The sequence below is a fragment of the Bufo gargarizans genome, chromosome 4 (genome assembly GCF_014858855.1).
Source record: "Bufo gargarizans isolate SCDJY-AF-19 chromosome 4, ASM1485885v1, whole genome shotgun sequence".
Lineage (NCBI taxonomy): Eukaryota > Metazoa > Chordata > Amphibia > Anura > Bufonidae > Bufo > Bufo gargarizans.
This window is the reverse complement of record NC_058083.1, coordinates 303,504,024-303,519,581: the sequence shown is the minus strand read 5'-3', so window position 1 is coordinate 303,519,581 and position 15,558 is coordinate 303,504,024. Positions and strand designations below refer to the sequence as shown.

At 40.8% G+C, this 15,558-nt stretch overlaps 1 protein-coding gene across 1 annotated transcript in view; it reads left to right on the top strand.

Moving 5' to 3' along the window:
- The window catches only part of LOC122935391 (titin homolog), an 848,771-nt gene that overhangs the window by 809,547 nt on the left and 23,666 nt on the right, over positions 1-15,558 (top strand). The window contains exons 92-96 of the mRNA XM_044291163.1: positions 539-604; positions 1,712-1,777; positions 4,105-4,170; positions 13,614-13,679; positions 15,328-15,393. Coding sequence (XP_044147098.1) covers positions 539-604; positions 1,712-1,777; positions 4,105-4,170; positions 13,614-13,679; positions 15,328-15,393 — 330 coding nt within the window. The remainder of the gene's footprint in view (positions 1-538; positions 605-1,711; positions 1,778-4,104; positions 4,171-13,613; positions 13,680-15,327; positions 15,394-15,558) is intronic.

Genomic DNA, 15,558 nt, shown 5'->3' with positions numbered 1-15,558 from the left:
TTTAAAAACATGGGTGTAAAAATTGTGTTTTTGCCGTAAAATGCTTTTGCTATAATGCAACATGTTTAATAACATGGATATAAATCACTTTAAAAAAAAAAAATTATATTGCAAGTAGCTACCGTATATAAATCACAATGTTACCAGTCCCTCACTCCCTCAAAGATTTCTCTGATCAAATTCACTAAAATCTACACAATTATATTTCTCTATCTCTCCCTCTAGTGTTCTTATCACACTACTTTAATTTCACTGTCTGAAGCTTAACACAGTATGGTACTTCTTCTTGGTCAGCATCCTACTGCCCCCCTAATTTGATGATGAGGCTGTCTTTTAGCCTCTGAGCCAATTAGGACAAGCCCTCCCCCTACTTTCTCTGAGTGTCATGTGATTTCCCATATTCCTCCACTCATGGTTTTCTCAACCAATATTAATTTGTAAAAAATCTGATATATTTTAAAATCGATTTGCTCATCTCTAGTTTAAGCACACCCAGTTATATTACAATTTGTGTGTTAACTGTGCTTTTCTCTTGCAGGTCTTCTTCAGTACTTCAAGGACTTATTCTATGATATACCTTATAAGTTCAATCAGTTAATGGAAGGTAATATCACTAATCACTTTAAAAAGTCTAACTTAAAAAAACACATTGCCTGCCTTTCTTTCTTATACTGAATTGTCTTACAAACTCATGTCTAAAACATATTTACAACTGATCACTACAGTTCTGTTTCTTTGGAAACTTGGTAGCTGGCCAGTTACAGTCACCCACTCCCCTACCTTGCAGCAAGTGAATGGCTGACCTTGTTATATCAGTCCAGCTGGAGACGTCTTTCTGATGTCCCTGTGACCTGATAAGGGCAGCTTGGTGGTTTAATGGTTAGCACTGGTGCCTTGAAATACTGAGGTCCTAGTTTTGTAACTGACCAAGGACAAACACACCTGCATGGAGTTTGTATGCTCTCTATGTTTTAGCAAGGGTTTCCTCCAGGAACTCTGCTTCATCTAACGCTCCAAAGACATACTGATAGGTAACTTAGATTGTGAGCCTCACTAGGGACAGCATGTGATGATAATGCCTGTAAAGTACTGCAGAATATATCATAACTATATAAGTGAGTTAAATAAATAAGGCAAATAGACATATGCTTTTTTTTATATATTTTTTTTGCCAAAACTAGAAATAAATCAAAACAGATCAGACTGTAAAATCTTTCAATTATACTTCTTCAAACCCAAAGTAGAAAATGTGACTTTGTTCTTAGGGCCCTTTTACATGGGCCAATAGAGAGGGATAACTGGGAAGAGGAACCACTCAGCTGCAAATACATGCGGCAATGATCTTTGCTGAATGGGGATGAATGATCGTTGCTAAAATCTTTTGTGCCCATGGAGTTTCATTGTTTGTCAACAGCACACCAATGTTTACATAGGGCAATATGCTTCCAACAAACAAGAATATTTTGTGACAAATGAAAGATGTGATCATCCAATGCATGAGTGTTTGGTTGTTTGTAAATTTATCAGTAGCATCATTATTGGGAACAAGTGTATTTACCTATGCTCATTCCCGATAAATAGCCCGATCCTCTGTCCATATAAAAAGGCCCTAATAGAAAATTAAGTCCAAATAGATTGTATTGAATATTATTACGTTGTGTCAATGTAATTTCTTGCATAATTTATATTCTTTAACTTTTCATTTGTTCAGATCTTATACACAATTTCCAAAGTGTCTTCTATGATGGGCTCAATAGGTGTGGTCAATTTGGAACAGGTAATTGTAGATTTTAGTAAAACATAACTAAACCATATACACTCTTTAACAAAAATAAATAAATAATGCACCCAGATAGAAATGTTGGATTGCTGAAAAACTTAAACTTATATTTTAATCAGTTATGTAAATGATTACAGGTGTGGTCTGATTAGACACTGAATCTTGCCACAAGAAGGCATAAAATTGCTTCCCAAGTTTCCCTATAAAATACTTTCAGAGGCTACTTTTAGGTAGTGTTACTCATGGTGAGTAATTGATGTCTGCTAGACATGCTTCTACAATGCACTCAAAGACATTTTGCCCAGCAGTGGCTAGGTAAGGATATACACACATGGCAGACAGGCTCTAGACACCCCAGACAGATCACAAGTACTACAGCTGCACAGTAGCAGCTCAGTATTATGTACAGGACATCCTGCAGCCACATATTTTGACTCTCATGGCAGGGCTTCCAAATTGCATTTTCAGCATGATAATGCTCTTTCACATATGGCAAGGTTTCTCAGGAAAAGTTTCCACCAGATTGCAATACTTCCTTGGCCTTCCCTAGATTTATTGCCAATCGAGCATTTTTTGGGAAAGCTGGGATGCCAGCTTAGGCAACCTACAAGTGTGCATGATTTACAGGCCTAGCTGCAACAATTGTGGGCAAATATGCTGCAGGTTACCATATGGAACCTGTATGTATTCATGCCCAACCGTATCTCATCTTGTTTCCCATTAGAGGTGGCCTTACAGGTTACTAGACCTTCCTTTTAGTTGTTCATTTTCCCCCAATAAATGTATCCGTTTGTTTGAAAATTGTAATCACTTATATACCATATTTTTCGCCCTATAAGACGCACTTTTACCCCCCAAAAGTGGGGGGAAATAGCACTGCGTCTTATGGGGCGAATGCTGCAATTTTACAATGATACATCGCTGCCGCACAGTGCGGCCGGAGTGTGTATCAGCGAGAGGGAGGAGGGACTGGGGGCCGGCATCTTGTTTTCTAATGGCAGCGGGGCCCGGTGCAGTAACTGTATTCTACTACACTGGGCCCCGCTCACTGTAGTAATCATATAGGCAATGTTAATTTTACTCCTATCCAGGCTTTAGTACGGTACTTACTACTAACTTGCATAGCAGGCAAGAGGCCGGGCGAGTGGGCGGTTGCCGGCAGCATAACTCACTATGTCATGCGCCTGCGCCGCCTGCTTCATTCATAAAGCAGGCGGAGGAGGCGCGCAACATGAGTGAGTTACGCTGCCGGCTCCCACCTACTCGCCCGGCCTCTTGCCTGTTATGCAAGTTAGTAGAAAGTACCGTACTAAAGCCTGGATAGGAGTTGAATTAACATTGCCTATATGATTACTACAGTGAGCGGGGCCCGGTGTAATAGAATACAGTTACTGCACCAGGCCCCACTGCCATTACAAAACAAGATGCCAGTCCCCAGTCCCTCCAACCTCCCGCTGGTACACACGCTGGCCGTGCTGCGCGGCAGTGATGTATCAGTGCCATTACAAAACAAGATGCCGACCCACAGGGACACTGTTATTGGGGGGATCTGTGGATGACACATAGCATAAGATGCTATGTGTCATCCACAGATCCGCCAATAGCAGTGTCATGCCATCCCCAGATGCCCCCATAGTGGTGCCATCCCCAGATGCCCCCATAACAGTGCCATCCCCAGATGCCCCCATAATAGTGCCATCCACAGACCCCCATAACAGTGCATCATCCACAGATCCCCCATAATAGTGTCATCCACAGACCACCATTAGTTGAAAACACACCTTTTGGTACTAAATTTTTTTTTCTTATTTTCCTCCTCAAAAACCTAGGTACATCTTATGGGCCGGAGTGTCTTATAGGGCAAAAAATATGGAATATCATCATTATATCCACACAAGTTTCATTAGATTCTAACAACTCCTTCTTGGTTCGCTTTTTTTTTATGTTATAAAATGCACTGAGTGAAAGTATTATTAGTTAAAGTAGTATTATTTGTTACAGTTTTATAAAGGACTTATGGGGTCATTTATCAAACTGGTGTAAAGTAGAGCTTGTTTAGTTGCCCATAGCAACCAATTACATTCCACCTTTCATTTTTGACAGCTCCTTTGGAAAATGAAAGGTGGAATCTGATTGAATGCTATGGGCAACTAATCCAGTTCTTCTTTACACCAGTTTGATAAATGACACCATTAGCACTTAGCTCAGTAGGCATAGAAGTTGAAAAATAACAATAGTAACATTAGTTGTGATGGTAAAATTATTATGTGTAGTAGCATTTACTTCAGTAGTTAGATCACCAACTTTACTTATGTCATCCTCAGACCTTTTTCACTATTGCCAGTGTTTTTTCTATGATACTCTGAATTGGCTTAATAAATTTAAAACAGGTAATTTATCTCCATGGAGCAGATGAATGATTATCCACAGCATTGCTTTTTGATAATGGAAAATGACTCATGAGTTTTCTTGTGCATGGCTGAAACTTGAAGATTCTCTTTAATCTCTGCCAAAAAAATAATAATAAAAATTAACATGTTTAGAATGACAAATGGAGATACAAAATTTTGTGGCAAATTTCATATGTTTGCATGGTTAACTCTTCAAATAATTTTCAATTAACAAAATAAAAGCATATATAAATAAAATACTCCCTTGAGAGCAGGCAAAAACAATGTGAGGACTTTTATCATATCCAAGCTGGATTTTCAACTCTTTCTTGTTAATTTTTCATCAAAATTATTTTTAATATGATTTTTCCTCTGATAAAACTAAGACTTTGGTTTGTATGTTGAACATAAGCTCTGTGACATAAGGATAAAGAAAGGGACAGGTTCACCGACAAGGAGCAAATAATACAACTCCCATGCCCTGTTATCCTGCAGCTATCAGGTCCTGATGGGAGCTGCAGTTTTGCAACAGCTGGAAAGCCACAAGTTAGAGATCAGTGCTCTACAGAAACAGATTCCAAAAATATAACTATTAGAGATAAATTTATTGATTCTAAATGAATTAAATTCAAACAAAATTTTCAAAAAATTCAGGTCAGATGCAGTCAAAAATTTTGTAAAAATATTCAAAATGGCATCAGACATTGAGGAAAAATTAAGAAGGGGCATCACATGACCCAAGGCAATGTATGTGTATACACAATGGCAAGCAGTTGCTGCTAATATGCAAAAAAATATCAGACTAAAATTTGTTTATATATTTATATTTTATATATTTGTTTTTAAAGAGGCTGCTTTTTTTTACTACCAGCAGCCATTCATTTACCTATAGTCATATACTCTACAGTCATGGCCAAATGTTTTGAGAATGACACAATTATTAGTTTTCACAAAGTTTGCTGCTAAACTGCTTTTAGATCTTTGTTTCAGTTGTTTCTGTGATGTAGTGAAATATAATTACACGCACTTCATAAGTTTCAAAGGCTTTTATCTACAATTACATGACATTTATGCAGAGTCAGTACTTGCAGTGTTGGCCCTTCTTTTTCAGGACCTCTGCAATTCGACTGGGCATGCTCTCAATCAACTTCTGGGCTAATTCCTGACTAGTAGCAATCCATTCTTTCATAATCACTTCTTGGAGTTTGTCAGAATTAGTGGGTTTTTGTTTGTCCACCCGCCTCTTGAGGATTGACCACAAGTTCTCAATGGGATTAAGATCTGGGGAGTTTCCAGGCCATGGACCCAAAATATCAACGTTTTGGTCCTCGAGCCACTTAGTTATCACTTTTGCCTAATGGCACGGTGCTCCATCGTGCTGGAAAATGCATTGTTCTTCACCAAACTGTTGTTGGATTGTTGGAAGAAGTTGGAGGGTGTTTTGGTACCATTGTTTATTCATGGCTGTGTTTTTGGGCACAACTGTGAGTGAACCCACTCCCTTGGATGAGAAGCAGCCCCACACATGAATGGTCTCAGGATGCTTTACTGTTGGCATGACACAGGACTGATGGTAGCGCTCACCTTTTCTTCTCCAGACAAGCCTTTTTCCTGATGCCCCAAACAATCGGAAAGAGGCGTCATCAGAGAATATGACTTTGCCTCAGTCCTCAGCAGTCCATTCACCATATTTTCTGCAGAAGATCAATCTGTCCCTGATGTTTTTTTGGGAGAAAAGTGGCTTCTTTGCTGCCCTTCTTGACACCAGGCCATCTTCCAAAAGTCTTCACCTCACTGTGCGTGCAGATGCGCTCACACCTGCCTGCTGCCATTCCTGAGCAAGCTCTGCACTGGTGGAACTCCGATCCCACAGCTGAATCCTCTTTAGGAGACGATCCTGGCACTTGCTGGACTTTCTTGGACGCCCTGAAGCCTTCTTAACAAGAATTGAACCTCTTTCCTTGAAGTTCTTGATGATCCTATAAATTGTTGATGGTGCAATCTCAGTAGCCACAATATCCTTGCCTGTGAAGCCATTTTTATGCAACGCAATGATGGCTGCACGCGTTTCTTTGCAGGTCACCATGGTTAAAAATGGAAGAACAATGATTTCAAGCATCACCCTCCTTTTAACAGGTAAAGTCTGCCATTTTAACCCAATCAGCCTGACATAATGATCTCCAGCCTTGTGCTCGTGAACATTCTCACCTGAATTAACAAGACGATTACTGAAATGATCTCAGCAGGTCCTTTAATGACAGCAATGAAATGCAGTGGAAAGATTTTTGGGGGATTAAGTTAATTTTCATGGCAAAGAAGGACTATGCAATTCATCTGATCACTCTTCATAACATTCTGGAGTATATGCAAATTGCTATTATAAAAACTTAAGCAGCAACTTTTTCAATGTCCAATATTTATGTAATTCTCAAAACTTTTGGCCACGACTGCATGTTTCTGTCACTTTAAGATTACTAATGCTGATGTGGCTTTAAAGAGCTTAAAATGAGGTGGATACAGTCCTAGGAGACCCTAGAATGTCATTCACATCTTTTCAAAGCTATTGGAGCACTTTTGCTCAAACTTATCAGACCGAACTTGAATCACTCAATTGATTCAGCCAAATCAAATCTGAATCAAATTTCAAGAATTTTGCCCATCCCAGGTAATTATTATCTGTAAAGTAACTCTCAAATAGCCCGTGTTTGGATGCTAATAAAACATCTGGGACTCTGCTTTAGACTACATTCACATGACAGTGTTTTTATAATTCCAATCCCTTCAGTGTCCTCACAGTATAGATAATGTTACCTATAGTGCCCCCCTGAACATCACATGGTTCCCATCGTGCCCACCAGTATGAATTAGGGCCACCCCAGGATTATTAATGCCTCCATTTATGGGACCCAGTATAACAAATGTTACCATTAGTGGCTCCCAGTACTAATTATGCCCCTATTAGTGCCCCCCAGTTTTGCTTATGTAAAAAAAAAAAAAATACTTCCCTCATCCCCTTGCTCAAACAGGGACAGTCTCTCCACTTCATTCACAAGGACCTGTGCCATATATATATATATATATATATATATATATATATATATATAATTATTATTATTTTTTTCATAAATAGCCATACAGCTCTATAGTGTAGTGGTTAACATTCTGGGCTGCAATGTAGAAGGTTGTGAGCTCGAATACTGTCAGAAATAGAGGCTAATTTTAATTTAAACATACAGTACAGACCAAAAGTTTGGACACACCTTCTCATTCAAAGAGTTTTCTTTATTTTCATGACTATGAAAATTGTAGATTCACACTGAAGGCATCAAAACTATGAATTAACACATGTGGAATTATATACATAACAAAAAAGTGTGAAACAACTGAAAATATGTCATATTCTAGGTTCTTTAAATTATGGTTTTCACTTCACAGGTGTGCCCTGTCAGGTTTAATAAGTGGGATTTATTGCCTTATAAATGGGGTTGGGACCATCAGTTGCGTTGTGGAGAAGCAACAGTCCTACTGAATAGACTGTTAGAATTTGTATTATGGCAAGAAAAAAGCAGCTAAGTAAAGAAAAACGAGTGGCCATCATTACTTTAAGAAATGAAGGTCAGTCAGTCTGAAAAATTGGGAAAAATTTCTAGTAACTGGACATGCAGCTTTATAGTGTAGTGGTTAACATTCTTGGGTGTACTGTAGAAGGTTGTGAGTTCAAATCCCACCAGAACTTTTTTTTAGAAATAGAGGCTAAATTAGATCTAAATACACTGGCTGTCCCCAAGCACTGACTCCATATATCAGGGATGGCCAACCTGAGGCTCTCTAGCTGTTGAAAAACTACAACTCCCAGCATGCCTAAAACTTTTAGCCTACAGCAGGGCATGGTGGGAGTCATAGTTTTACAACAGCTGGAGAGCCGTAGGTTAGCCATGCCTGCCATATATAGACATCGTTATATATGGCGTCAGAGCAGGGACTCTTAAGGCTACTTTCACACTAGTGTTTTTTGCTGATCCATTATTGATCTGCAAAAACACTTCTGTTACAATAATACAACCACATGCATCCGTCATGAACGGATAGGGTTGTATTATGTCTTCTATAGCCATGACGGATCCATCCTGAACACTATTGAATGTCAATGGGGGACGGATCCGTTTTTTTATGTGTCAGATTGTGTCAGAGAAAGCGGATCCGTCCCCATTGACTTACATTGTGTGCCAGGATCCGTTTGGCTTTGCTTTGTCAGGTGGACAGCAAAACGCTGCAGTCAACGTTTTGGTGTCTGCCTCCAGAGCGGAATGGTGACTCATTGGAGGCAAACTGATGCATTCTGAACAGATCCTTTTTTCCATTCAGAATGCATTAGGGCAAAACGGATCAGTTTTTGACAGCTTTTGAGAGCCCTGAACGGATCTCACAAATGGAAAGCCAAAACACTAGTGTGAAAGTAGCCTAAGCGAACTAGAGTCCTGACACCCTCCCCTCTTCAAAGCAGAAGGTGCCTGGTTTAATGCTCGAGTTCTCCAATTGACTTTCATTGTGCTCAGGTGCTCTGTAGAGCACCTGAGCTTCGGGAAGTGTTCTACTCGAGCACCAGAGCACACAAGCACTTTGGTTCTCAACCAACACGATTTACTAGCCATTAAAACAAACAGTAGTTGAAAAAAAAAAGGCATCGTGGTTTCTTTTCCTCTCTTGAGAATATATATATATATATATATATATATATTCTCAAGAGAGATGGAAACTGAGTTTGGAGATAATAATTATATAATTCCAATCTGTGTCTCTTCAGCACAGTTTTTAGAGTTCATCTATTGGTTGGAGAGAGTAGCCTCCAAACTACCGGCTACCGTAAACCTTCAGCCACTAATTCTCTACTGCATCACAGAAGCTTTCATCCAGGCAATGTTAAAAAATCTGTACCTTATGGCCAATTTATACGTTTGAAAAGAATGAACAATACTAAAGAAGGGTATAACAGACAATCAGAAGAACTGAAGAGTAGACTACTTGGTAGGGGATATATGGAAAAAGATATAGAAGCAGCCAGAAGAAAATCAGGGTCACTCACACGGCAGAAATTGCTATATAGCAAAAGAGATGCTAGTCCCTAGTGAAAAAGAAAGCTTTGTATTCACATTTAAATATAGTCCAGCAGCAGAGTTGATTAAACATACCATTTATAACAACTGGGACATTTAAAAAAATGAAAAAGGTTTAGGAAACATAACTGATAGTAGACCCCTCATAGCATTCAAAAGGTGCCATACTATAAAGGATAAAATATTAAGAAGCAGACTTCGGGGCAAAAAGGCAGCGCATTGGCTATCCACCCAAAAAACTTTGGGCAATTACAAATGTGGTAGTTGCTTTTTTTGAAAGTATAACAATCAAATGAAATACCTATCCTTTGGAGGGGTCTCTCATAGAGTGATGCAATTTATTACCTGCAAACGCAACTATGTTGTATATTTGGTGAAGTGCCAATGTGGTGCCTTTTATATAGGGAAAACTATCTGCCCCTTATTTTAGAGATTTAGAGGAGCATCTTAATTCCTTAAAAACTGGCATAGGAAGTACAAGACTTATTGAACATGTTCGCAATATGCATGATGGCGATCCACGCTGCCTTTCCTTTGCTGGAGTAGAGCAGTTGCCGTATATGCCCCGAGGTGACGACAGGCACCACGTGTGTGGCGGAACCCGCCTCGCCACTGGGCATTGGAGAGGACTGGGAGGCCGCCTCCTACCTACTGACTATGGCCCCTGGTGATTTGGTATGTTTGAATGCAATATTTGGGCATGTGCTATTTTATATTGCTGCTACTGGCCCTTTAATGGCCACACGTCTGACTTTTAGGAACAATGCCCCTTTAAGACTGTGTAGCAGATTGCATTCAGGCTGTCTTAAATACTATGCATGTTATTATGTGTTCGGTTGAATTGTATATGTGTATGCCAGGGTTCAAGTTAGTCCATTACGTTTGATAATTGTATTTTGTGGATTGCGTCTGAGACAATGCTTATTGTGTTGGTTAATTACATCTCAGACAATGCTCATTGTGTTTTGTTTATTGCGTTACAGACAGAGGGAAGGGGATTTTGTGTACAATTGCTGGGAAGGTTTAAATACTGTAGATACATATGATTGGTTGTTTTTTCAGAGCATGTGGGTGGTACCTTGTTGGAAGATGTGTATAAATCAATGCTTGTGTTAAAATAAAGGGAGTTCCTGTTTTAAACCTCAAGGTGAAGTGTCGTCTCATTCTTGGGGGAGGATTTATTGCATGCTGTCCCAGTTTGACTGCTAGGAGTGAAAACCTATTTGTATGGTTCCTATTCAACTGCCTACAGCATTCATTGCTGGGAGAGGATTTATATGCTGGTTCGGTGATTGTGGTGTCTGCCAAAGTGCTTGGAAGCCTCAGGAAAACGCTAGGCGCATCCGTAAACGGAGGTACTCAGTCGGGGTGCCAGGAGATCCGTTACATTGGTGGCAAGCAGTGGGATGGCGTCCTAGTGCGAGGAGAAGCAGCTCAGAGACACCGGTAACGTGTGGAGTTACAAATTGAGGGCAAACGTTAGCACTCGTGCAGCGCCCCTGGGAGCAGAGGTATCCAGCGACTTGGAGCAGACAAGTATGGAAGGCTCTGAAGATGACTGGCTGGCCGAGGTGAGGCAGCGAGTGGACCAGTATGGAGATAATGTGTCCATGGATATATGCCAGGCCATCTGGAACCAGGTCACAGCCAAGCGACACGCAAGGATGGAATGAGAATTCTGACTGGCGAAAGAGAGAGAAATTGCCCAGCAGAAGGAGTGTTACAGCAGCCGAGCAGAGGCTGCATCCGAGGAGGTAAGCCGTTTCCCCTTGAGGTGGTCAGAGGAACCCGAAGTAGGGGTCCTCATAGACTGGTCCTGTGAGGAACCACAACAGGCAGGTGGAGACGGGACCGAGGTCTCTCCACAGGGATGCTGGGCAGCTGGCCCAGACCCTCAGCAGCAGCCGAAGTTGCCAGGTGTGGACGCAGGTGGTCCTTACTCGCAAATGTTGAGGGACCTCACAGACTGGTCCTGGGAAGACCCACAGATGGCAGGTGGAGATGGGACCGAGATCTCTCTACCGGCCCTACAGGGATACTGGGCAGCCGGCCCAGATCTCCAACTCCAGCAGCAGTACCAGGAGGAGGAGGTAAGCAACCCCTCCCCTCCACAGCCAACTCCAAACCAGGTACTGGGGTCAGTAGAGGAGTCGTTAGCCCCCTCTGGCCCCCTCCCAGTAGAAGAGCTGGCATCTGGGCAGAGCGCCGCTGACCTCTGCCCTACTTGTACCCTTACTACCCAGCAGGACTGTACTCCAGTGCCTCCAGCAGAAGAGCTGGCATCAGGGCAGAGAGCCGCTAGCCTCTGCTCCACCGACCCCCTTGTTACAGGGCTGGCTTGTACCCCCCTCGCCCCAGCAGAAGTGCTGGCATCAGTGCAGAACACCGCTGGCCGCTGTTCCCCAAGTAGCCCCAGCGGTTTGCCTAGCACACCAAGGGGAGACAGCAAGCCCCACAACAGTGCAGATGGGACCGTAGTCTCTGTACCTGCACCACTGGAGATATGGACAGTCTGTCCTGGTCCACAACAACAGGACAATGTATTGGAAGGAGAGGCAGTCTGTTTTCCCCTACAACAAGGGAGGGTGTCGCAGAGAGAGTGTCGTCTCATCCTTGGGGGAGGATTTATTGCATGCTGTCCCAGTTTGACTGCTAGGAGACCTATTTGTATGGTTCCTATTCAACTGCCTACAGCATTCATTGCTGGGAGAGGATTTATATGCTGGTTCGGTGATTGTGGTGTCTGCCAGAGTGCTTGGAAGCCTCAGGAAAACGCTAGGCGCATCCGTAAACGGAGGTACTCAGTCGGGGTGCCAGGTGATCCGTTACAACGTGCTCCTGCAGAGGGAGGCCAAGTGGATAATGAAAGCCGGTGCTTTAGGTCCCCTGGGACTCAATGGCAGAAACCATTTGAGTGCATTCATTTAGAACTTACCTGTTCCAGCGTGCTTGGTTTTATTCATTTTGTGTTGTTTGTACTTGGGATGTTAGACAGGAAAAGTGTCTAGGTAACCAGACGCAATGACTTTATACATTGTGTGGAGAGCGCAATGAAGTCATTGGCCAGACGAAGCGCGAATTAGCGCGGAATGGCGGTCACCACGTATCTTTTCTGTGTGTACCGTCACCGTATGCTCCTTCCTTAATAATTTACTGGACGAATAAAGGATTTTGTTACCAGCACTGGTGAGTGCCGCCTTTTCTCTATTCTCCTCTCTGTATTATTATTGGCATCTAATTTTGGGCTATGCACCACTTTTGGTGTTTGAAAGGGACAGGGGTTAGAGGACCCAATGCATTTAGTTGTGACACTTGGCAGTGCCACCTGCTTTTGCCTTTTTTCACTGCTACCGATCATTTTAAAGGAGTTGTCTAGTTTAAATGAAAGAAGGGACAGTGATAGTGTAGGAAATACAAAAATAAAAAATAAAAACAGCATTACTCATATCCATGCTGCTGCATTTTTATCACCATACCAGGCCTTTTTTACCTGGCACCCCTGAGGCCAGTGATTAACTGCAGTGGTCACAAAGCCTTGTGCAGAGAACTGGAGAGGTGATGCTGAATCAAATACATGAGTGATGCCACTTTTTATCACTTTATGGTATTTCCTACCCTTCCCCGTAAAACCGGACAACATTTTTAAATCAGTACAGTCTCAAAGAAACCAATGGAAATAACATTAGCAGAATGTACCATTTTAAATAGCAATTGTCCTATATGCATTTTGATTTTATAGCTTTTTTGTTTTATTTTTGCGAATAGGCATAAAGTAAGTGTTTTAATTAGTTGCTCATTTTGTCTTAACTATATTACTCAAAACAACCAACTTATAGCAGAGTGGCAGAGAGTTTAGAAATTAACAAGCAAAATGGAGCTGGATATGATGTAAAATTCTCGGGGCATTCTGAATCTAGCTATCCAAGGCTGTGTCCACACATGCGACAAGCATTCTGGTATTTTGTTCCAGCAGAGGAATAAAATACTGGAATTGTCATATCTGGCATAGCCGGACACTGCCAAGGCCTGCAGGATCCTAGTCACTATAATGGGGTCTTTTGGGTTTCCAGCATGAATGCCAACATTTTGCTTAATGGCAGTAGTCACTGCACCACTGCACCACAAGCTTATACATCATCTTTTCTTTCTTTTTTAAGCATTTAATTACTTTTAGCCATATTATTGTCAGCATTTAGAACTTTTGTGGCTTAGCATGTGTTAAAATGCTGAACCGACTGGTTATTAGCAGCTATGTTAGCAGCTATATTATCACAGCTTCTGCAGCTAGATAAGAGCCTGCATACAAACAAATCTGTCTCTTTCCAACAGATCTTTATCAGTATTTCCTCAATCTTGCCTATGAGGGGACTAATAGACTAACTGACTTTGGAAAAGGTAATTGGCTGTTTTATAACCCTTAATTAAAACATGAAAGAAGCCATATTTTTCACTTCAGTATTTCTCAATTAGTCAAAATGGGCAATTTTCATTTATAACAAGTTTAAGGTAAAAAGTATAATTTCTATCTAGTTTGCTTGTATTATCTTTAATGCATACGGTTACTGGCATCTGCACTGTACTTTTCTTATGCTATCCATGTCCCCTGTTTCTCCATCGGTTTAGTTAAAATCTTGGAGGCTTGTTGCTATAACTACAGTATGGGGGCTAAGCCCCCAACCCAAATCATGGACAGCTGTTTATGGATATAACGCATAATGCTCCTCAAAGATGCTGAGAATTTAACAAGCTGGAATGAATTTTGGATCAGAGAATTGTAGCAAACAAATGCCCTAATGCCTCGTTAATTATATCAACCCCTTTCCCGCCCGTGCCATGTAAAAATATGTCGGCGATCAGGCATTTAAAAATGGTGCCTTCTAACAAGCAAAGCGAGCACCATAGCTGCCGGGTGCCTGCTGTATGAAACAGCAAATGTCCACAACCGGAGGTATCTGACTACGGCATCTGAGCACATGAAAACCCAGAAGTGCATTCTTCTGTATATGCTCTGGCTCTTCGCGACGGAGAACGGGGGATCTGGAGCATGTTCGCAACAGCCCCTGTACTCCTGTGTGACAGGAGGCTGCTGCATAGTAATTTCTATAGACCTCTTGCCTGTAGTAGGACTCCATAGAAACACTGTAAAATTCACATAGACTCCAATGCTAATGCACTGGAGTCTATGAGAATAGCAACCCAACGATTGCTTGTTATATTGCTTGGGTACTATAAAAAATGTGAAAAAAAAAAAAGGTTCTTATAAGTAAAAAATGTTTTACAAAATATAAAAATTCAAATCACCCACCTTTCCCCCCAAAAAAAACTTAACTGATATTGACGAGTGTAAAAATGCTCATACTATTGAAATATAAAATATTTATCCCATATGGAAAATTGTGAAATGGAAAAAAAAATGGCCAATTAGCCATTTTTTGCTGACTTCTCCTCCCACAAAAAAATTTGATAAGTGATCAAACATCACCCTGCTAAAAAATGAGCCCTCACACAGCTTTATACACATAACTGCAAAAACATTATAGAGGTCAGAATATGGCAACAAAAAGAAAAAAAAATTATCAAGTTTTTTTGGGCATAAAAAACAAACGCAAGAAAAAATATACGTATGTCATACTGACCTGGAGAATGAAACTAACTGTTTTACCAAATAGGGAACCCCATAAAAACTAAACCCAAAAAACTGTTGCAGAATTCCATTTTTTTTCCAATTTCATCCCATTTTGTAATTTTGTTTCCCACTTCCCACCACATTGTATGCAACCATAAATTATGCCATTAGAAAGTGCATCTTGTCACACAAAAAAAATCCTCATATGGCTATGTGCATGAAAAAAAGTTATGGCTTTGGAAGGGCTGGGGTTAAAAAACTAAAAAAAATAATAAAAATGGAAAATTGGCCTGTCTTGAAAGGGATAACAAAAGTATTGAATAAGTGACAGTGTGCATGTATTAAAAATAAATTAATAAATAAATAGAGGGGGGCATTTTAAACACCCCACTTAAAATATATGTTCCCTTCTCTTAGGTCTCCTTGACTACTTCCAGGATCTTTTTTATGGTGGACTTAACAAATTCAACCAATACAAAGAAGGTAATTCAACCCTATTATATAGTAACAGCAACCCATACCAGTGAATCTCTAGTATTCATATCCAGTCACCTGTCCTGATCTAATGTATTACAAATGGTTTGCTATACAGTTCAGTTTAAATGCCTAGTAATACTATTTAATATCATAGTTATGGAATATGGGCAC